This window comes from Hevea brasiliensis, chromosome 17 (assembly GCF_030052815.1).
Source record: "Hevea brasiliensis isolate MT/VB/25A 57/8 chromosome 17, ASM3005281v1, whole genome shotgun sequence".
NCBI lineage: Eukaryota > Viridiplantae > Streptophyta > Magnoliopsida > Malpighiales > Euphorbiaceae > Hevea > Hevea brasiliensis.
The window spans coordinates 16,284,363-16,309,459 of record NC_079509.1 but is presented as its reverse complement, the minus strand read 5'-3'; the positions used below and the strand labels follow the sequence as shown (position 1 = coordinate 16,309,459).

At 33.5% G+C, this 25,097-nt stretch overlaps 2 protein-coding genes across 2 annotated transcripts; both read right to left on the bottom strand.

The window, feature by feature from the left end:
• Positions 1 to 265: 265 nt before the first annotated feature.
• Positions 266 to 1,863, bottom strand: LOC110644986 (uncharacterized). Its single transcript, XM_021797972.2, has 2 exons — positions 1,842 to 1,863; positions 266 to 789 (listed from the first exon to the last, which is right to left on the bottom strand). The coding sequence occupies exons 1-2, from the start codon at positions 1,861 to 1,863 to the stop codon at positions 266 to 268; spliced, it is 546 nt and encodes a 181-aa protein (XP_021653664.2).
• Positions 1,864 to 22,788: 20,925 nt separating this feature from the next.
• On the bottom strand, positions 22,789 to 23,325 carry LOC110644987 (uncharacterized). The gene has a single exon (XM_021797973.2). It carries the CDS (start codon positions 23,323 to 23,325, stop codon positions 22,789 to 22,791), a length of 537 nt encoding a protein of 178 aa, XP_021653665.2.
• Between the last annotated feature and the right edge of the window lie 1,772 nt (positions 23,326 to 25,097).

Here is a 25,097-nt window from a genome sequence, read left to right as displayed (position 1 = left end):
AGTCCTCTAACTTATGGCCAAGCTTCTTGCAATAGTTGCACTTGCCTTTGAAAGGTTTCTTCTTAACTGTTAAATTATGATCATGCTTACCACCATTCTTGTTCTCAAATTCAGCTTTAGGTTTCTTGTCCTTCTGAAATTTCTCATTAGTCTTGCTATTAGACCTTTTAAAGACATAATTAACAAATGGAGTGTTCCCTTTCCTCATAGATTCCTCTTTTTGGCACAAAATGGCTATCAACTGATCAACTATCCACTCCCCTTGTTAGGAGTTATAAGAAGTCTTGAGAATTTTGAATTGGGCTGGGAGAGATTCAAGAATGCGCCAGACTAGAAAACTCTCTCCCAAATCAAGCTCAAAAGACTTGAGCTTGTTGAAATAACTTATAAGTGTCATGATGTGTTCCCGCACACCACTGACACCATCATATTGGGTGTGCTCCAGCAAAGAAAGATAATGACTCTTTTGAGTCTTGTCAAACTTTTTAAATTTTTCAGCAACAGCCTGTAGAAATTCCTTAGTAGTCTCCTTATTAGGAATACCTTGTCTTATGGACTTATCTATAATATACTTTATCACCATTAAGAAAACCCTATTAGAATTTTGCCACTTCTCATAATAAGTCTTTTTAGCAATAGTGGATTCATCAGTAAGTTCAGCAGGTGCATCAACCCTTAAGGCTAAATGCAGTTGGGCTATTGCTAGGTACATGCTTAGAGACACTTTCCAGTCATCAAAATTGGAGCCATTCAGAGTTTTCACAGCAGATAATTGTATAGAAACAACAGCTAGAATCAAACAATAGAGGAAACATGAATTATGTATATAACATAATCACAAAACTAAAGTTTCCTTTTAGATCCAGCTAAGAAAACAATTATGAACAAAACTGTTATTTATTATAATCCCGTCTAAGGGTCCTGGATTACAATAAAATCAAGAAAACTCATTGAACTCATCAATTATATATATATATATATATAAACCAACATTTTTAACACTTTTATACCGACAAGGTATTAAAAAATATTAAAGATAATTAACAAATAATATTACTACTAACAATAACATATTATATTAATAATGTTATATCGATAGGTATATCTACTATTAATATAATCCAAATAGCTCTTGAAGTCCATGGGATAAATTTTTAAACAAACCAAGAAAACAATTTTATGACTAGTCCCACGATAGGTGAGTTCATAATCATAAAAGTATTTAACATAATCAGAATTTTCACAAATACTATAATATTAGCATAGTAATAATATTACTACTCACGAATATATTTTCAATATACCTGAATATAATTAGTTCAACAAAACCAACAACTATTAATAAACACATAATATTACAATAATTAATAAACACATAACCAAACAGAATTGTAAATATTTTATGCTATTAGCTTTTGTTAAATTAATTATATGTGACAGTATACATGTTTCATATGGACTACAAAATTTAATCATATTTAATCATAATTATTATATGAATATATTATGTACTATTTTGAAAATCAACATACAGCCATGTGGATTTTGAAATTATATATATATATATATATATATATATATATATATATATATATATATATATATAACAGCCCCATGAAATCATGAAAAAAAATTTGACGAGTGGAAGATCTTGTGTTCGGCAGGAGATATATATATATATATATATATGAAATTAAATTTAATATTTATTTACCAAGATTAATATTCAAACATACAACAATGAAATTAATAAAAAAAAATCCCTAATTATGGCTCTGATATCAATTATTAAAAAAATAAATTAAATCGTTATATATTACGTTATTAGAGAATATGTGTACCTGGAAATACGCTTGTATCCATGGTTTTCTATGAACAATGAAGAACGAAAGCGTAAGGGTAGGTTCACAACTCTTAATATCTACAGCCTTCTAATTCTATATGAATTCTATCTAATATTAAATGGGGTTATAAAAAAAAAAAATATATATATATATATATATATATATTTTTTTTATAACCCCATTTAATATTAGATAGAATTCATATAGAATTAGAAGGCTGTAGATATATATAAGACTGAGAGTTGGGCCTCTTTCTTAGTGGACTTATGGACAGCCTGACTCATTACAGGCTTGTCCAATTACATGACCCAATCCATTTAGATATTGACAATTACTAAACTTATCATTGTTTAATCTGTCAATGAGCATTAATGCTAATTCGCGTCCAGATATAAATAAATAATTCAACATATTAATATATAATACCAGTAGATGATTTACAGATATGCATGGCATTGGACCTCTCAAACGTAATGTATATAAATATATTCTTTATTGATAATAGTGGTAGAACAAGCTCAAGCTGAATATAAATTTATAAGGAAACACCTCCAAGAAGCAAACGTCATATTGATCAGGTACATAATTTCCCAAATTGAAGTTCTTGATTGATAGGATCCTTCCCATTTTCCAAAAGCTTCCAAACGATACTAAGGCCATAAATTCAACTACACATGGCTTCCTTTCTACCATCTTCTTGTAGCTTCAGCCTTCGTTTTTGCAAGCTCAAGGAACTCAAGTACCCCCAAGTGAGATCCCAGAGCTTTAGGGATGATGGTATATATGTATAATGATTACCTTTCTCAGTTTTGTGCTTGATCTATATATAAATTACTGATATTGATTATACATCATCTATATCAATTTCCCATGCATCTTCCCCCTTGGTTTTGGCAGGAGCATCGATCTGCAAATATTGTGGATGCAAACATGGGTGTTCTAAGAGAGAGAATAGCAGAAGTGAAGACGAAGGAGAGATTAGAGAAATGTTGCAGGCTGCAAAATGGGTGGAATTATGTGTCTGGTTATGATCACAAACACAAGAGATATGATATGTTATCTGAGTGTTTAGAGGCTATGTGTTTAGCTGGTGGTGCAGTTGGCCTTGTCTTTGTTAGCGGTTCTCTTTGCATTTGCCTTGTTTCTATTCTTGTTCATTTCAATTACTAATTATACAATTAGAAATCATAATTTTCATAGCTTTATATATATATATATATATATATATATACACACACACACACACATGTATCCTTCAAAAATTTTTGTTGCTTTCTATTGTAATATACAGCAAATTTAGCAAGATAAAGCAGTATGGTGCATTCTAGCTAGTATTTTCTTTCCATTGCAAGAGATGAGAAAAGGAAATTAAGGAGAGAAAGTGAAAGAAAATAAAAAAAAAGCTATCAATGATGGAAGAAAAAGAAGAAGAAACAGCAGCTAATCATGCATAGGTTGATTGATTTCCTTACTTTTTGTAAAGTGAGGGATTCTTTTTTTTTTTTTTTTTTTTCATTTACTTATTTTGGGTGGAAGGTGGGACAATGTTAGGCAAGGAGATGTGCCACCCTCATTGTGCTCCCGATAAAGAAACAAAATAAGAAGAAGAGGAAAGCAAAAGGGAAGGAAAGGAATTGAAAGTAGAAGAAGCCAATCACGCACATAGCTTGATTGATTTCCTGGTTTGTACAAGAATGTAGAGGTTTCAAGTTCAAGATATTTAATTTATCCATATATAAATATTCATAGGATTATTTGGTGGAATAAAATTGGAAAAAATTAAATAAATGAGTAATTTCGAATGTATTTTTTATTTTTAAAAAATAATAATAATGAAAAAAGAACTTATTACTTCGCTTTATTCATTAAGATGCAACTCAAATTTCTAATTAGGTTTGGAGTATTGACTCTGCCCAGCTATTACTCAACTTACAAGGAGTTATTAATTCAGCATGATTAATTATGTAGCATCCCAAGTATTAGATAGGAAGAATATTGTTATAACAAGCATGCAAATCTAAGGCACACACAAATCTCACAATCATACAGTATTGAAAATAGAAAAAGAATAACACAGAATTTAACATGGTTCAATCGTAAGGTCTACGTCCACGGGTAATACAAGAGAAAAAGTTTCACCATGATGAAAAGAGCAAGATATAATCAATCAGAACTCTCAAACCCTAACCCTAGTATGTTTTCTGAATACCTCATAACTCTACTGCAAATGGTAGAATATTATAATATTTATACTGGTCCATATCGCGGGAGTGTTGCCCCCACACCCCCAAGGAGATCAATGGTGGACTTCAGGCAAGGGCCTATTGGCCTGTGTCCTCCACTACCATCACAAATCTCACTTTTTATCTTAATTGGGTCGCAGAGCAAAACTTTCTGGTCAGATCACAATTCTGGTCCATAAAAAATATTTCTAAAATTCAAGCCACAAAAAATAACAATTCTTCCCCTTGGCTTGAATTCCCTTTATCATCAACAAAATAATCACAAAAACACTCTGTCTTGCCATATGCCCTCGCAAGGGCATTACTGAGCACTACAAATACCAACCAAGTGTAGGCAATACCTAAACTTGCTGACTGGGACTCCTTTGGTCATCATATTTGCTGGATTATCATGTGTAGAGACTTTTTACATAACTACAGTCCCCTGAGATACAATGTCCCGAATGAAGTGATATCTGATATCAATATGCTTAGTTCGCTCATGGTATATCTGATTCTTTGTGAGATGTATTGTACTCTGGCTGTCATAAAACACTGTTGCCTTGTTCTGTATTAACCTAAGATCACCCACCAAATCTTGTAACCATAAAACTTCCTTTACTGTCTTTGCTAAGGCCATATATTCAGCCTCTATGGTAGACAAAGCAACTGTAGCTTGCAATGTTGCCTTCTAATTGATAGTACTTCCAGAAATTTTAAACAAATAACCTGTCAAAGATCTCCTCTTGTCTAAGTCCCTTGCAAAATCTGAATCCACATAGCCAACAACTGAATTACTCATCTTGGCCCTGTCAAATGTCAGACCAACATCTGTAGTACCCTTCAAATACCTTAACATCCATTTCACAGCCTGTCAATGCTCTTTCCTAGGACACGCCATGTATCTACTCACAATACTAACTTCATGTGAAATGTCAGGTCGGGAGCATACCATAGCATACATGATGCTAGCAACAGCACTTGAATAGGGAACGTTGGACATGTGCTCCATTTCCTCATCTGTTTTGGGTGACATGTCTACAGATAACTTAAAATGGGCAGCAAATGGAATAGTCACAGGCTTAGCATTATTCATATTGAAATGCTTAAGCACTTTCTCAACATAGGCCTGTTAAGATAAGAATAGCTTCCCAACATTTCTATCCCTAGTAATTTCCATTCCCAATATCTTCTTTGCAGCACCCAAATCTTTCATCTCAAACTCATCACTCAACTGCTTGTTCAGAATATTAAGTTGTGACATGCTTTTAGCAGCAATAAGTATGTCATCCACATACAACAGCAAATAAACAAAGGAATCATCTGAAAGCTTCTTATGATATACACAACTGTCATATGAACTATGATTAAAGCCAATACAAACCATGAATGTATCAAATCTTTTGTATCACTGCCTAGGAGACTATTTTAGACCATATAAAGATTTCTTAAGCAAACAAACACGAATTTCCATACCTGGAATGAGAAATTCCTCAGACTAACTCATATAAATTTTCTCCTCCAACTCACCATGCAAAAATGTTGTCTTCATATCTAGTTGCTCAAGCTTTAGATCATGAAGAGCAACCATAGCAAGTAAGACTCTAATAGAACTGTGCTTCACAACTGGAGAAAACGCTTCATTAAAGTCAATCCCCTCCCTTTGAGTAAAGCCTTTTGCTACCAACCGTGCCTTATATCAAGGTGCTTCAACCCCTGGAGTGCCTTCCTTTTTCTTGAACACCCATTTGCAACCTACCACTTTTTGTCCCTTATGTAATGTTATAAGCTCCCAAGTCTGATTCTTGTGAAGAGATTCAATTTCTTCACTCATAGCACCGACCCACTGATCTGCATCTGAACAAGTGATAGCTTTTCTATAATTGCTGGGTTCATGCACATCAACTGTAACACCCTTATGATCGGTAGTGCGTTCTACTGTTCTGATGATCAGTATCGGTCCGGACAGCTGGGATGCATAGAACTACACTTAGATACGGGTGAGGAGACATAAAATAATGAAATACAAGAAAAGAAAATACAAGAAAAATAAAGGAAAAATAAAAGAGATAAAATGTGACTAAGTTAAACGAGCCAAACCCGTAGCGATGGGTGACCGCATCGGGAAGTTACGGCGAGGACTGTTGACTAGCCTTGGACCGCGAGAAACTCAGGAAAATATTTTTGAGACCTAATTAAAGGTCTACTAAGGTGTAATTGAAATTGGAAATGTCAAAGAAAAATTAGTAAGTTAGTACAAATAAAAATGAAAATCTAAGAAAATCGGTGGTACAAGGAGTAAATCGGTGGTACCAAAAAAGTCTAGATTTGACCCGAAGAGGGGCATTTTGGTCATTTGACACCTAGAGTTAATTTTTGACCTAAATGTCCATGAAAAATATGTGGTAATATATTTTGACAATTTAATAAAAAATGAAATTCAAGATAACATGTAATTAAAAGAATTATGAGGGCATTATGGCAATTATGATAACTTTGAATTATTATAATGTTAATCATAATTAGTGGGACTTAGTGGAGGATTAGTGGACCATATAAATACCCATAAGTGGACAACAATGACCACTTCAACATTCATTTCTTTATTTTGTACAACCATGGTCGAAACATATTCTCTCAAAATCTCCATGGAAGGTTTCAATCAAAGCTCTCAATCCTCACCATTTTTCCACATAAAACCACAAGGTGCCTTCACAAGAACTTGTCCTTGCCTTATGGGCAGCATGTAAGAAGCAAAAAGAAGAAGTTTTGGTGAGGTTTAGCAAGCACCAACTAAAGGTTAGTGCTTAATATTTTCATTTTCCTTCACTAATCCTTGTGTTGAGCTTTGGGTAAGTTGAATTACTAAAAAAAAAATGAGGAAATGATTGAGTATTGGTGAACCTTAGTTTTGGCAGCCATGGAACTTTATATTTTATAGCTTGCTTGTGCATGTAGATGGTAGTTTGAGATGTTGAATTAAATGTTTAATTGTATTGAAGTTGAATTCCATGTGTGAAGTTGAATGGTAAGCTTGAAAAGTGAAAATAGAAGTTAATGTGTATGTATAACTTTTGGGCAGCCTCAAAATGGAAATTTGTAATGTTTAAATTCATGAAATGTTATTGAAATATTGTACAAAAATTTGGCAGCATATATATGTGTGGAATAGTAGTGATAGGTATGTAATTTGATGATGGAAGTTTGTGTGATGATTAGAAGTATTTATATATATACATTATTGGGATTGAACTTTGTGAATGGTGACTGCATTTGGTGTATTTGAAGTGGCTATATTTTATCCAAGTTGACCTATAATGTAGAGAATGGAATGGTTTTGGTTAGTGCCAAATGCAGAATATGGTGGGGAAATGAAGATGTAATTAGTAAACTTGTGTTTGGTTTGGTGTTTGAAAAGGATGTAGAGGGCAGTGTGTAAATGGACCTAGAACCTTAAGTGTGTGACTCCAATTGGTATGAGACCAATTGAAGGTGAAACTAGGCACAAAAAGTGTCAACTTTCATGAAGGAAGCTTACCTAAATTCTGTCCACAAAGTGACATAAAAATTGACCAAATCCGAAATAGGTAAGTGCAGGCCATAATTTTTTACCATATGAACAGTAGTCATTAGCATGACCATAACTCACTCAAAACAGGTCCAATTGGCCTCATATTTTTACCATGAATAGATTAGACATAGATCTACAATTCTTATGAAGACACCAAAGCCTAGAAATGGCCAGAACCAAGCCAAATAGCTTGCACAAGTTCGGGTACCAAAACTGGCTGAACCAAAAGTGACCTAAAGTTACCATTTTGATGCATTCTATCCAGCATTGGTAAATTGACCATATCTTGATCTACACAACTCAGGATGACCTGAAATTTTTCTACACGTGCAATAAGACATAGACCTACAAGTTTGTAGTTTGGAGCAAAACCTGAAAACTAAGGGAACTAGGTCATCCGGTTAGGTCAAAATAGTACACCGAAATCCGATAAATTGCAATAAAATGCAATATACTTGAAAATGAATTTGGTAACATATACCAACACTAAAGGGCTATAAAATATGACATATTGGTAACATTGGAATTGATTCACTTAGAGTGCATCAAGGGTCAACATTATAAGTTGACTAATGAAATGAATTGAAGGGAATGGTACTAAGAAAATTTAGATATTGAATTTTATGGTTGAAAACAAATTCATTGAGTACTGAAACACTTTAAATTGTGTGTTTCAGTTGATAAGGATATTGAGAAGCATAAAGAACATTGAGTCAAGGCCTAGGAGTGACTCAAATCAGGTTTGTGCACAGCTAGTTTTTAACTGATTTTGTTCTGAATATTTCATATGATTAAATGACATATTTTTCTTATGTATTATGTTTAACAAGCATTGGATTTAATTCAATAATTATTGAAATTGTTATAGTATGTATGAATTTAGCTTTGTGAAATGGTATTTCCACTAGTATTAAGCATTGTTGTGAATTGAATAAATTATGTTTTGGAAAATTGTGATAGAATATGTTTTGAATTGTGATGGGCAATTTGCATGGAAAAATGCAAATTTATTATTTGAATTGTGATGAGCATAAAAATTATTGGATATTGGAATTGACTTTAAATCGAATTATATTGTGATTTATTCTCACTAAAAGGATTGTGATATTGTTTTGTATCTCACTATAGATGCTTGACTAGGTTATTACTCGTCTCTCTCATTTGTTGAGAAGACAATGGAGTTAGTTGTGCTTTGATTATCATGGTACGTGCATAGGCTTAGATTCTCCTCTTATTAGAGGTTAGATCTAAGTTTTTTTTTTTATATTATGGCCTTTTCGGAAGATTCATTATTGTGGTGTGTACTGTACACGATGATTCGACCTCCCCGATCATAGGGAGTTAGAATCCGATTCGACCTCCCCGACCATAGGGAGTTAGAATCACCCCGAAGATGGCCATTTCGGATTAGTTTTGCATAGTTAGTGAGATAAAGAATGGTTTTTGAGATAAAGATTGGCTTTTGAGATAAAGAATGACTTTTGAGATAAAGAATGGTTTTTGAATAGTAAAGAATTGTAATTTCAATTATGATTTATGTATAATTGATTTTGTTGGAATTATCTTAAATGGTTAGTTATGATTTGATAAATTGAATTTCGTGATCAAAGTCATTTTATACAAATGATTTATATTATTGGCAATGAATATTTTGAGTTTTGGAATTTGATGAGTATCCAGATTTGCAAATTAATTGCTGTAATTTTTGTTAAGGTATATTGTACTATGTTTTAAATTATAGTTGTGCACCACTGAGTTCACCACTTAGCAATAGCTTTGTATGCTGTCACAGGTGAAAAGAGTATGGAGCAATTGAGTAAGCTTATTTGAAGAGACATTCAGATCAGCTCCAGGTATAGCCATGTACACAGGTTTTGATGTATGCATGTAATAATATGTATGTAAATTATTTGAGCAGTTGTATAAAAACTCTTATAAAATATTTTGGTATGTAATTAAATATAAATTATTGTAAATGAAAATTTGAGATTTCATTTATCTTAATAGTTTTGTAATATTAATGTTGAGTCTTGTAATCAATGAAATGTTCTTTATGATGAGATTGGTTTGAAAGTGAATTGATTTGATTATTGAGATTTAAATTGTGAGTTGAAATGAAGTTATTGGAGTTGTATTTGAGAAAACATATTGGGAGTGTTTTTCTTTTCAGGTTTGAAGAACTGTTTTCTCAAAACAAAGCCGGCACTTTGCTGAAATTTTGAAAAAAATTTTATAACACCAGATTTTAATCGATAATTTAAATTTCACGAAAATTGTTTTAAAATCCCTTGTAGTATATCTAATGGGTTATCGGTTGGCGAAGTACGGTAATTTATTAGGTGTACTACGGGATCATGTTACATCTTGCGGGGTAGTAGGGTGTGACATGTTTTTTGGTATCAGAGCAATGGTTTTAAAGTAAATTTTGAACTGTGAATTTAAAATCTTTTTGTCGGTAAATACAACTGCTCAAATGTTTGATACATACAGTATATTACATCATAAATATTAACTAATGGAGAGAAATCTCCTTGTATTGGTTGTATAAGAAATAGAAAATCCTGTGAAAAGATATGGAAGAGAAAAATAGACAATAGAACAGTCTGTGACGGCGAAAGTACAAGGTGAGGCCCCAGCCCCTCAGAGAGTTGGAAGTCCAACTTTATCAGCCCCACGTGTACAAATTACTGCACAAATGGCCCAGCAAATGGCCACTTTCTTTCAACAAATGGCTGATACTCTATCAGCCTAAGCCCAAGTACAAACCCAACCCCACAAGGGCAACGTGAAATAGAGAAGAGGGAGAAACCTATGAGTCAGAGCTCGAATAGTCATTTGGAAAATAAAAGCAAGACATAAAAGAATAATTTTCTTTTAGGAAATGGGGTCAAACAGTAGCCACAAACTGTCCAAAGTGATATGCAAAGTTAAAATCTCGAAATTAAACCTAAAGAAAGGTTCTTGAAAAACATTATTGGCTTATCCCTACTAAGTCACTATAAATTAAATTACTTGAAACAGGTATGTGGGACCCACTTTTCCACTGTACATTGACATGAAAATTTCATTATCACTACATGCTAAATCACATGAAATAGTGATGTGGGACCCACCTTTTCCACAATACATGGACATGAAGATTTTGTTAGATGATTGATAATGCTTAATTGCTCAAAATAAACCTAGGCTTATGTATATTATATGGATCGGTTGGTATACCAATTAAGGATTACAGATAGCAGTATTGCCTACATGAAAAGTCATGGATTGACAATATATGGTTGATATGATTTTAAAAGACAATGAATATCGGTATTAGGGGGCTTGCAGGAATGGCGATACGTAACGCCTGTACGTGCTTTGATAGGTATCCTTAATTGCCACCAAAGACAGAGAAGAGGCTTGCGGGGACGGTGATACGTAACGCCTGCAAGTGCTTTGATAGGTTACTTGGGCATAAATATAAGTAATGAGTTTTAATTTTAAATAATTACATGAATAGACCACTGATATGACTTTAAAAGACAGAGAAGGAAATAAGTGTACAGATAAGATATTAAAAAACTTAGTCCATGAGGTTATAACGTAGTGACTATGTAATGTTCTCGATGTTTGTATTGTAAGCTGCAGATTATAGTACTGACACAGGATTATTGTGTAGAGCTACGTACTTTCTCGTAGTACAATAAAATAAGAATATTTGTAAGTAATCTATAAATTGATAACGCCCGAATAGAGTACTATTACGGGAAATATATGTGAAAATTTCAGTCAGAAATTTAAAACTTCAGAACTAGCCTATCGAAAGACTACACTTGTAAAGTAGCTGGAGTCAGTAACTCGGTCACAATAATGTGAACTACCTGTACCACAGTAATTGCTATAAGTTTAGAGATATCAGTACAGCTTATCATTCTCAGACGGATGGACAGTCGAAATAAGTAATTCAGGTAAATTCTAAAACTCATTGAGTTTCTGTAAATAATGAAATAAAATGATAATAATAATCTGTAAAATGTAATAAGCCCTCGAGAATATACTAAGAACTTGTGTCCTTGAATCTGATGAGAGATGGGACAGATACCTCCCACTAACAGAATTTGTATACAATAATAAGTGTCAAGCTAGCATACAAACGGCACCCTATGAAACATTGTAAGGGGACAGATAACTATGGATTTTGTGATGAGACTTCCGAGGACATAGAATAGTCATGATGCAGTATGGGTCATAGTTGATAGACTAACCAAGTCTGCGCACTTTTTGCCAGTCCGAATGGACTATAGTTTGGAGAGATTGGCCAAATTGTATATAAATGAGATTGTAAAATTGCATGGAGTGCCAGTATCGATTGTATTAGACAGAGATCCTAGATTCACTTCTAGATTCTGGGATAGTCTTCAGAGAGCTCTAGGAACTAGATTGAACTTTAGCACGGCATTCCACCCGCAGACAGATGGCCAGTCTGAGAGGGTAATTCAGATATTGGAGGATATGCTACGGGCTTGTGTGATTGAGTTTGAAGGTAGTTGGGATACACACTTGCCTTTGATTGAGTTTGCTTATAACAACAGCTACCAATCAAGCATTGGGATGCCTCCATATAAAGCTTTATATGGCATAAAGTGCAGAATTCCCCTATGTTGGGATGAAGTAGGTGAAAGAAAGATGATTGGGCTAGAAATTGTTCAGCAGACAGAGGTAAAGATCAGATTGAACAGAGATAGACTCAAGGCTGCACCAGACCGTCAGAAGTCCTATGTTGATCTGAAGAGAAGAGATATTGAATATGCAGTGAGTAATAAGATATTCCTTAAAGTTTCTCCTTGGAAGAGGACATGAGGAGACAACAACCACAGCTGTTCAGAAACTGAAGCCAGGTAAAATTTCGAGATGAAATTTATTTTAAGGGGGGGAGAATTGTAACACCCCTATGTTCGGTAGTGCGTTCTACTGTTCTGATGATCAGTGTCGGTTCGGACAGCTAGGATGCCTAGAACTACACTTAGATATGGGTGAGGAGACATAAAATAATGAAATACAAGAAAAGAAAATACAAGAAAAACAAAGGAAAAATAAAAGAGATAAAATGTGACTAAGTTAAATGAGCCAAACCCGTAGCGATGGGTGACCGCACCGGGAAGTTATAGCGAGGACCGTTAACTAGCCTTGGACCACGGGGAACTCAGAGAAATATTTTTGGGACCTAATTAAAGGTCTACTGAGGTGTAATTGACATTGGAAATGTCAAAGAAAAATTAGTAAGTTAGTACAAATAAAAACAAAAAATCGGTGGCACAAGAGTAAATCGGTGGTACCGAAAAAGTCTGGATTTGACCCGAAGAGGGGCATTTTGATCATTTGACACATAGAGTTGACTTTTGACCTAAATTTCCATGAAAAATATGTGGTATTATATTTTGAAAATTTAATGAAAAATGAAATTCAAGATAACATGTAATTAAAAGAATTATGAGGGCATTATGGCAATTATGATAACTTTGAATTATTATAATGTTACTCATAATTAGTGGGACTTAGTGGAGGATTAGTGGACCATATAAATACCCATAAGTGGACAACAATGACCACTTTAACATTCATTTCTTTATTTTGCACAACCATGGCCGAAACATATTCTCTCAAAATCTCCATGGAAGGTTTCAATCAAAGCTCTCAATCCTCACCATTTTTCTACATAAAACCACAAGGTGCCTTCACAAGAACTTGTCCTTACCTCATGGGCAGCATGTAGGAAGCAAAAAGAAGAAGTTTTGGTGAGGTTTAGCAAGCACCAACTAAAGGTTAGTGCTTAATCTTTTCATTTTCCTTCACTAATCCTTGTGTTGAGCTTTGGGTAAGTTGAATTGCTAAGAAAAAATGAGGAAATGATTGAGTATTGGTGAACCTTAGTTTTGGCAGCCATGGAACTTCATATTGTATAGCTTGCTTATGCATGTAGATGGTAGTTTGAGATGTTGAATTAAATGTTTAATTGTATTGAAGTTGAATTCCATGTGTGAAGTTGAATGGTAAGCTTGAAAAGTGAAAATGGAAGTTGATGTGTATGTATAACTTTTGGGCAGCCTCAAAATGGAAATTTGTGATGTTCAAATTCATGAAATGTTGTTGAAATATTGTACAAATATTTGACAGCATATATGTGTGTGGAATAGTAGTGATAGGTATGTAATTTGATGATGGAAGTTTGTGTGATGATTAGAAGTATTTATGTGTATATATTGTTGGGATTGAACTTTGTGAATGGTGACTGCATTTGGTGTATTTGAAGTGGTTATATTCTGTCCAAGTTGACCTATAATGTAGAGAATGGAATGGTTTTGGTTAGTGCCAAATGCAGAATATGGTGGGGAAATGAAGATGTAATTGGTAAACTTGTGTTTGGTTTGGTGTTTGAAAAGGATGTAGAGGGCAGTGTGCAAATGGACCTAGAACCTTAAGTGTGTGACTCCAATTGGTATGAGACCAATTGAAGGTGAAACTAGGCACAAAAAGTGTCAACTTTCATGAAGGAAGCTTACCCAAATTCTATCCACAAAGTGACATAAAAATTGACCAAATCCTAAATAGGTAAGTGCAGGCCAGAATTTTTGACCATATGAACAGTAGTCATTAGCATAACTATAACTCACACAAAACAGGTCCAATTGACCTGATATTTTTACCATGAATAGATTAGACATAGATATACAATTCTTATGAAGACACCAAAGCCCAGAAATGGCCAGAACCAAGCCAAATAGCTTGCACAAGTTCGGGTACCAAAACTGGCCGAACCAAAAGTGACCTAAAGTTACCATTTTGATGCATTCTGTCTAGCATTGGTAAATTGACCATATCTTGGTCTACACAACTCAGAATGACCTGAAATTTTTCCCCGCGTGCAATAAGACATAGACCTACAAGTTTGTAGTTTGGAGCAAAACCTGAAATCTAAGGGAACTAGGTCGTCCGGCAAGGTAAAAATAGTACACTGAAATTCGGTAAATTGCAATAAAATGCAATACACTTGAAAATGAATTTGGTAACATATACCAACACTAAAGGGATATAAAATGTGACATATTGGTAACATTGGAATTGACTCACTTAGAGTGCATCAAGGGTCAACATTATAAGTTGACTAATGAAATGAATTGAAGGGAATTGTACCAAGAAAATTTAGATATTGAATTTTATGGTTGGAAACAAATTCATTGAGTACTGAAACACTTTAAATTGTATGTTTTAGTTGATAAGGATATTGAGAAGCATAAAGAACATTGAGTCAAGGCCTAGGAGCGACTCAAATCAGGTTTGTGCACAACTAGTTTTTAACTGATTTTGTTCTGAATATTTCATATGATTAAATGACATATTTTTCTTATGTATTATGTTTAACAAGCATTCGATTTAATTCAATGATTATTGAAATTGTTATAGTATGTATGAATTTAGCTTTGTGAAATGGTATTTCCACTAGTATTAAGCATTGTTGTGAATTGAATAAATTATGTTTTTGAAAATTGTGATAGAACATGTTTTGAATTGTGATGGGCAATTTTCTTGGAAAAATGCAAATTTATTATTTGAATTGTGATGAGTATAAAAATTATTGGATATTGAAATTGACTTTGAATCGAATTATATTGTGATTTATGCTCACTAAAAGGATTGTGATATTGTTTTGTATCTCACTATAGATGCTCGACTAGGTTATTATCCATCTCTCTCATTTGTTAAGAAGACAATGGAGTTAGTTGTGTTTTGATTACCATGGTATGTGCACAGGCTTAGATTCTCCTCTTATTAGACGTTAGATCTAAGTTTTTTTTTTTTATGTTATGGCCCTTTCAGAAGATTCATTATTGTGGTGTGTACTATGCATGATGATTCGATCTCTCCGACCATAGGGAGTTAGAATCACCCTGAAGATGGTCATTTCAGATTAGTTTTGCATAGTTAGTGAGATAAAGAATGGTTTTTGAGATAAAGATTGACTTTTGAGATAAAGAATGGCTTTTGAGATAAAGAATGTTTTTGAATAGTAAAGAACTGTAATTTCAATTATGATTTATGTATAATTGATTTTGTTTGAATTACCTTAAATGGTTAGCTATGATTTGATAAATTGAATTTCGTGATCAAAGTCATTTTATACAAATAATTTATATTATTGGCAATGAATATTTTGAATTTTGGAATTTGATGAGTATCCAGATTTGCAAATTAATTGCTGTAATTTTTGTTAAGATATATTATACTATGTTTTAAATTATAATTGTGCACCACTGAGTTCACCACTCAGCGATAGCTTTGTATGCTGTCGCAGGTGAAAAGAGCATAGAGCAATTGAGTAAGTTTCTTTGAAGAGACATTCAGATCAGCTCCAGGTATAGCCATGTACACAGGTTTTGATGTATCCATGTAATAATATGTATGTAAATTATTTGAGCAGTTGTATAAAAACTCTTGTAAAATATTTTGGTATGTAATTAAATGTAAATTATTGTAAACGAAAATTTGAGATTTCATTTACCTGAATAGTTTTGTAATATTAATGTTGAGTCTTGTAATCAATGAAATATTCTTTATGATAAGATTGGTTTGAAAGTGAATATATTTGATTATTGAGATTTGAATTGTGAGTTGAAATGAAGTTATTGGAGTTGTATTTGAGAAAACATATTGAGAGTGTTTTCCTTTTCAGGTTTGAAGAACTGTTTTCTCAAAACACAGCCGGCATTTTGCCAAAATTTTGAAAAAAATTTTATAACACCAGATTTTAATCGATGATTTAAATTTCACGAAAATTGTTTTAAAATCCCTTGTAGTATATCTAATGGGTTATCGGTTGGCGAAGTACGGTAATTTATTAGGTGTACTACGGGATCATGTTACATCTTACGGGGGAGTAGGGTGTGACATCAACTGTCTCAGTAATTGATAAGGCAAACGCAATTAGATCTGCATATGCATATCTCTGCGATGGTCTAATCTATCTTCTCTCTCTACCAGTTGTAATGCTATATGGTTCCTGTTGCTGTTGCTTAGGTGCATCCTCTTGTTGATTAGGATCTTGCACCTCATCTTCTGAATCATTGGACTGAACTGTTGAAGTATCAATATCAAGCTCCACCTGTTCTCTGACACCGTAATCTGATTCTGCTATTGACTTCTTCCTCTGACAATCCAATAAAGCATACTCATTAAATGTCACATCCCCACTGATAATTAATCCTAGAGACTTTGCATCATTGCACTACAACCTATAGCCTTTCAATCCAGATGCATACACTAGAAATATGCATTTTCTTGCCCTCGGCTCAAGCTTACCATCTCTCACATGAGCATAAGTAGGGCAACCAAATACTCTCAGCTGAGAGTAATCAGTAGGTGAACCAGACCAGATCTCTAAAGGAGTTTTGTACTCAATAGCTGTAGATGGAGATCTATTAACTAAGAAACATGCTGTATTAATTACTTCAGCCCAGAAATCATTTCCTAATCCTGAATGTGAGAGCATGCTTCATGCTTTGTCACAAAGCATTCTTTTCATGCTTTTTGCAATACCATTCTATTGTGCTGTCCTTGTACAAGTATGATGTCTCACTATACCTTCATTGCTGCAGAATACATCGAACTCATGATTGCAAAATTCCAACCCATTTTCAGTTCTAAGACGCTTGACTTTCTTTTTGTGTGCTTCTCAATCATCGTCTTCCACTTTACAAAGATTGAAAATGCCTCATCTTTTGTTTTCAGAAAATACACCCACACCATCCGAGAGTAATTATCAATCAAAGTCATGAAGTACCTAGCACTGCTCTTGGAAGAGATTTTGTTGGGACTCCATAGATATGAGTGGATATAATCCACCGTTCCTCTAGTCTTGCACACTGCCTTTTTATCAAACTTGACCCTGGTCTATTTGCCAAACACTCAATGTTCACAAAAGTCCATAGATTCTATTTCTGTCCGTCTAACAAATCCCACTTACTTAACACAGATAATCCTCTTTCACTCATATGACCAAGACGCATATGCCATAATTGAGTCTAATTCTGATTATTGCTTCCAGATGCTATTGCAGCTTCCCCTGAAACTTTACTGCCTTGAAGAAAATACAATCTTGAAACCAAACTGCTCTTCATGAGTACCATAGAGCCATTGCACACTTTGAGAACTCCATTCTCTGCATGGTATCTGAATACATGAGAGTCAAGTATCCCAAGAGAAATCAGGTTTCTCTTTAGCCCTGGAACATGCCAACACTCTATAGTTCTGACAACGCCATCAAACATCCTCAATCTGATGTTACCAATTCCTTCAACAGATAATGCACGATCATTGCCCAGAAACACCTTGCCGCTCATCTGTTTGTATGTGAGAAACCAGTTTCTGTGTGGACACGTGTTATAAGTAGCACCAGTATCAAGAATCCAGGAATTTTGTCCATGATCTAAACTCACGGATAAAATTTCTCTAGTACTGTCATCACCATCAGTATCAATAAAACTATCAACCACATTCACAGAACTTTCTAATTGCTTTCTCCTTTTATTTTTCAACTTGGGACAGTCTCTCCTATAGTGACCTTGCTCTCCGCACTCAAAATAGTTGGCCTTTTTCATTCTTGACTTAGATCTGGCCTTAGATTTCTTCCTGTTAGAAGAACCCTCCCTTGAATGTGTTCTTTCCCTGCTCACCAAACCTTCCCCCTCAAATCTTTTTCTATTATCTGGAAATTTCTTTTTCAACTCCTTCGATTTTAGAGAATTACTAACATCGTCTAGTGAAATATTGTCTTTCCCATACAATAGAGTATCAACAAAAGTTTCATAAGAGGGTGGCAAAGAACTTAACACAATAAGGGCCTGATTCTCACTATCAATCTCAATATCAATATTCTTTAGATACATAATGATTGAATTTAATTCATCCAGATGTTTTTTAATGGGCGTACCTTCGCTCATTCTCAGATTGTAAAGTCTTTTCTTCAGATACAGGTGGTTGGTCAGCGATTTAGCAAAGTATAACTCCTCTAATTTCTTTCATGCCGCAGATGCTGAGCTTTAACCAGCAATCTCGCGTAGGACATTATCAGTTACGCTCATGAAAATCACACTCAAGGCTCTCTCCTTTAGATCAGCCTTCTCCGCCTCTTTCATACATTCTGGAAAGTTATCCTCGATTGCCTTTCATAGAACTTGTAAGATTAAGGAAGATTTAATTTTAATCTTCCACAGACTGAAACTCGATCCACCATCAAACTTCTCCATCTCATACTTCATTGAAGATGACGCCATCTGTAAACCCTAGGTTTTGCGCACAAAGCTCTGATACCAATTTGTTATAATAAGCACAAATCTAAGGTATACACACAAATAGCACAAATAGCATAATCACACAGTATTGAAAATAGAAGAAGAATAACACAAGATTTAACGTGGTTCAACCGTAAGGTCTACGTCCACGGGCAAGACAAGAGAAAAAGTTCCACTATGATGAAAAGGGTAAGATACAATCAATCAGAACTCTCAAATCATAATCCCAGTGTGTTTCCCGAATATCTCACAACTCTACTGCAAAGGGTAGAATATTACAATATTTATACTGGTACATGCCAGGGTCGGAAGCCCACCACAGATATCACTTTTTATCCCAATCGGGTCGCAGCGCAAAACTTTCGAATCGGGTCACAATTCGAATCCATGAAAAATATATCCAAAATTCAAGCCGCAAAAAATAACAAATATATATAACCCTTACCTTAACTATCATTATAACTTAGATTAATCATTTTAGGTCAATAATTTAGGACTTGAAAGTTATTTGGGTCAATGGAGTAGGAATGTTACAAATTAAATTAATTAACTTAATTTTCAGGCTTCTGCTGTGCATATCACAACCTGCAAAATATTGTAATATTAGGCTTCTGCAGAAGCTGTACATGTAGATAATAATAAAAAAGGAGATGCAGCCATCTTTGAAGGTTTGTTTCCTCTTAATTTGAAGTCAGGGTTTGATTATTGATCAAATTATAAAGTCTACAGATAAAATGATGCAGAAATTAAACTAATTAATGCTATAAATAAAGTTAAAAGGGGCACCTGTCTGTTTGTTACTCCCTTTCAAAGCACAAAAGAAAAAGTGTATTTGGTGTACATACATACAAAAAACAAAATAGCCTAACTATTAAAAGGCACATCACATATATATTCATGTGTTAGGTGCCAAAGAGATATTATTGGACCAATCCCATCAATCCACGCATGCATGAAAAACATCCAAAGTTCTTCAGGTTACTTGTTTATGCTGAACAGAGATTCATTTTCATTATCGCCACGCCAGGGATGAGATAGATTGCCACTTGTGCGTACACTAGGAAATTTCTGAAATACAATTCCGATAAGTAGATCTATAAAAAACTTGCCTCCATTCAATATATATTATTCTTATCTTTCTTTTTTTTTATAAGATTGGGACTTGGAAGGCAACTAGCTAGATTACTGCATATTTATTACGATGAATGTGAGTAACATTTAAAAAAAAAAAAAAAAATTCTTAAACACTCCCTTTACAATTGATATCGACATAATCCCATATAAAAAAAAAAAAAATCCTAAGTATTTATCCGAATGCATCTAAACTTAAATCAATTGATTGCTCGATCGTCCAATTTACATTCTGGATGAATGATTCACCTTTAATCACTTAAATATTTTTATTTGGATAATTCGTTGTTCAGTCTAATTATGGTTGGAACATTCTATGATTCAATCATCAATCAAGAGAAATCCATCGACACTTTCAAAGATATATGGTCGACTAGGATCTCAAAATCCATTAGCCAACTAATTAGGGAATGCGTGGAACTTGAGAATGTTGTTAGCAGCCACCAACGGCACTCTAATAACCTATATAATGGTCTACTTTCTCAGGTAACGGGTACGCTATGATTGCTATTGTTGTTACTCTGTTGCTTTGAGTTTTCATTTAATTCAATATTAATTTGTACGTCAAAGTAATTGTTAAAAGTCAATAGACCTAATTTATTACGTTTTAAGCACATTTATCACTTGAAAATTACATGAGATGACACAATGTTACTTGGGTCTGGCATTTCTTTTGGCATTGCCCATAGGGTCTATACGAGTCTGGATTCATTAGATTTATTAGCTTGCGAATTTGGCTAGCTTTGACTTAATCCATCATACTTATGAGTCCTAGATATACGGCCATTGGGTCTCATCATTCTAATATCATGTTAAAGAAATCATTCAACCTAAGTTAGAGTTTCAAGAATTGTTTTATATTTCTAACACACCTACATATAAAGTCCAATGAACTTAAACCATGAACAATCATATGCTTACTTTATCTTGTACTAAAATGTTTAATTAATAAATGGGAATGGTCAACAAACTCTACTTGTAAACATAATAGATTGGAAGTAGTGAGCCAAACTCATGATTTGAACTAATCAAGCCAGACTCATATAGACCTTGTGAGTAGAGCCAAAAGAAATACCAGACCTAAGTAAATGTCGTCATCTCATATAATTCCAAGTGACAATTGTGCCTTATCAGTAAGGGTGAGTATTCGGTTCAAATCGAACTGAATTGAATTAAATTATGAAAATTAAATTACATATTTTAGAAACCGAACTGAACCGAAATGGATAAAAAATTGAATCGAATCGAATCGCTCTATTTTGGTTCGATTGTTGATTTTTGATTGATTTTTTAATTTAGACTTAATTTTCAAGTTATTTGGTCAAAACCGAACTAAACCGAAACGATTGAATTTTAAAATCTAACCGATTAAACCGAATTGAGTCAGTTCGATTTGATTTTTTGATTTAAACCAAAATCTGCTAACTCCTACTTATCAGGCCTAATATTCAGTTTCATTCGAGGGAATGTGCTACTTGTCCCGCATCGCAAAGTAAGAAAGAATAGAGGGCAATGTAAATGTATGGCAATCAGACTTAAAGACTTTAGAGTAAAGGATGCTTAGGCATCGATAACAGAGAAGGAGAGCTAACTCGAACCAGCATGGGAAGACTATGGATAATTTTAGGCGGCAAGCAATTGATGATCGCTAGGCAGCTATAAATATATGATGGAGTTTTAAGAACAGCTTGCAGCTGGTTAATTCGCAAGTACTGCAATGCATAGGCTCTCGGCTCTTGCTGATTCCCAGAAAACATCTAGATGTATAGAAGAATTTTTCAAAAAAAAAAAAAAAAAAAATCTCCTTCTCCTTTAATTAAATCTCATTTACCAACTCAAAGAGGTTAAACATGACAGAAATGCCTAACTATATTACAAAGTCAATTTATGGAAAATAATAATAAAAAAAGTCATTATATGAATAGTCTCTATCCTCTAGACAACTATAACTGGTCCGAGACTCCTGCTGCCCACGGCCATTACGTATATAATATCGTACCAATTGAAATGAATCAAGAAATTTCCCCCCACCTTCAACAATATTTAATTTGGAAGAATTCTACTTTCCACCCTGCAACTTCTGAATGAGAATATAATTGTAAATATTTAAAATATCTATATACATATTATAAATTTTAAATAATAAATAACTATTTAAATTTCTTTTTTGAAATATACTTAAATATAATGATCACGATAAGAATCGAAATACAAAACTATCATATAAACTGCAAGTAATCATTGATAAGGAAATCAATGAATAATAAATAAATAAAATTCGAAATCTCAATATACAGTATTATATAGGATTAAATTTAACAACTACAACTCTAGAATCGTAATGGGAGCCAGAATCCAAAAACATTCTCTCATAATTTTGTACTAGCAAATCACAATGCTCGTCATATAATATGGAATATATATTACAGAGAAATTAATCCACCATCTCTTAATTTCCTATAGTATAAACAAATTTATATGAATGATTACAATTTAATCAGGTCAAACACAACCTATAAGTGCTTCCACATTTTTCTTCTTTTTCTCTCTAGCTACTTAATTCGATCAGCAGTTCTCATATCATATGGGTACACACAAAATCCATCAAAGTCATATCCCTAAGAAATCTCTCTGTTTGCTAAAAAAAATGGGAGAAAGATTCAAGAAAACAAGATTCGTGCGTATGATTAATCTTATCTTGAACGAACTGGTTCTTCTTTTATGGTCTCTAACATGGATTTCCTTGACCTACGCACAGATAACCTGTACTTGAATTCCGGCATTGGAAACCCTTCAATCTCCTCCTCAGAACTACCTAATCTTGACCCTCCATCTTCACTGCCCTGCAGGGAACTGCTGGCCTCCGGCAAGACACTGACCTTATTACTATTATTCCCTCCAGATACACGCTTAGCAGCTGAATTTGCAGCCATGAAAAGTGCAGCCATATCAGCTGCAGTGACAACGGAATTCAGTCTCTTCATAGGAAACATAATGTAAACATTACCAAATTCCACCTCCTCATCAGCAGAAAGAGCAGAGAACCTCCTGCCTATGTGAAGAGATTGTGAGTTTACCAAGAAGAAGTTAGGACACTCCAACATGAGCTCTGCCGCTTTGACGGGCTGATGGCGAAATTGCCTAACTTCTCCGGTGGGAAGAACAACCCTGGCGGCCTTGGAATTCTTGATCAAAGGAGTGGATAGAGTGCAAGAAACGTAATTGCCCATGATGAGAAAAAGGAAAAGCAGATTAAAGAAGGAAAAGAGAAATTGGTTAGGGGTTCGTTGAGAAAGAAAGAGAAGGGCATTGCGAAGGAATATATAGGGAAGAGAACAACTCGTCAATGGCTTTACTCGAGGACCATTAAAGTGTTTAGATGTGTGTGTATGCGCGGAGACTTTGTCTGTGTTCTTTAATAATATGAGATATGAAAAGACGCGTTTGGCTAATAGCAAATGTGAGGAAAGGTAAGAGAAGTTGCTGTATTTTCTCTGATTGGTTTGGCTAGCTGTTATATGTTATTTGCGTGTGGGACCTTTTTGGCCTTTTGAAAGCTTCTTCTTTTTTTTTTTTTTTTTTTTTTTTTCAGAAGGCCTTTTGCAAGCTGTTAGTAATGAGAAGGTAACCTTATATTTGGCTTTAATGACAAATTTTTAAAGAAAATGAGCATAGAGGACAAATTAATCGAAAAATAAAATGTAGTATTATTTTTCTATACGTGTTCATACTTGTGATCCTTATCAACATTAATTGGCAAAGGGGAAGTCTATTATTTAAGGGTACACTGTTGTATGCGTGTAGATTGATGGGTTTTATATAAATTTTATCATAATTAATGATGATAATTAATCAAAATTAATCCGTATAGAATAATTTTTCATTAATTACCTTGCCTTGGTTGTCCTTGTCTTAGGGCTTCAAGCACATACATGTTTCTAAGTTGTTAGTTGTGTTCACATTCTAATAAATTTTCCATCACGCTATTGACCATATTTTTCAATTTTATAGGATTATTTAATTTGTTAATTCTCATTGGATCATTAATTTAGTAGTTGTGACCAAATTATGATACAAGCAGTAATCATAATTAATTTCTTATTTTCTTCTAATTTAATCTCACAATTTATTACAAAAATAAAATGAAGATGTATCTACAGAGAGTTCAATATTATATGAAAATAAGTTTATCAATTATTAAATTAAATTTTTATATTTAAATTTATGCACCCTCTATATACACTTTAATTAATTTTACACATATCTCAATACAAATATTTAATCCAACGATTGTTAAAATCATTCTTATATGAGTTTGACCTTATATTAAGATGCACCCATTTTTTTTTCATTTCTAATTAAAAAATTATTCAATATTCAATTAATGAAATTTGAATATGTCATTATTATTATTATTATCACTAATCTAACGTTATATTTAATATATCATAATACAATTAAATTTTTTTATTAAAATTTAATTAAAAAAAACTAATTATATTACAACCAATTAAACATAGCATAAAATTTTAATTTCAGTACAAAACATAATGACATTTTTTTTTAATTATTATCCAATATGCTAAATATTAACTTTTTATTTTGGTACAATTTAAATGTGAATTTTTATTTTTATTACATGCAAGCAAATGATTTTCACATAATTTTGGATTGGAGGATTCAAAAGTGAAACCATATATTTTAAAAATTTATAGCCGGTGGATAGTACTCGCAAAGCATGTGGTATTGCAGTATACGGACCATGCAAGGACATATATAGCCAGGTTGATCATCAAGGGGATATCTTGTTACTAATTAATCATCCTCTTTCTTATTACCTTATTCTAAATATCTATCAAAACGAACCCCACCAACCTACCTTATATTTCTGATTATGTTTATTAAATTAAGAGTTAATTAATTCCTCGAAATTTAATTAGGACCAATAAGCCAACCAATTAGGCCATTGGCCCTCAAATATAACATAACACATGTATGTGTC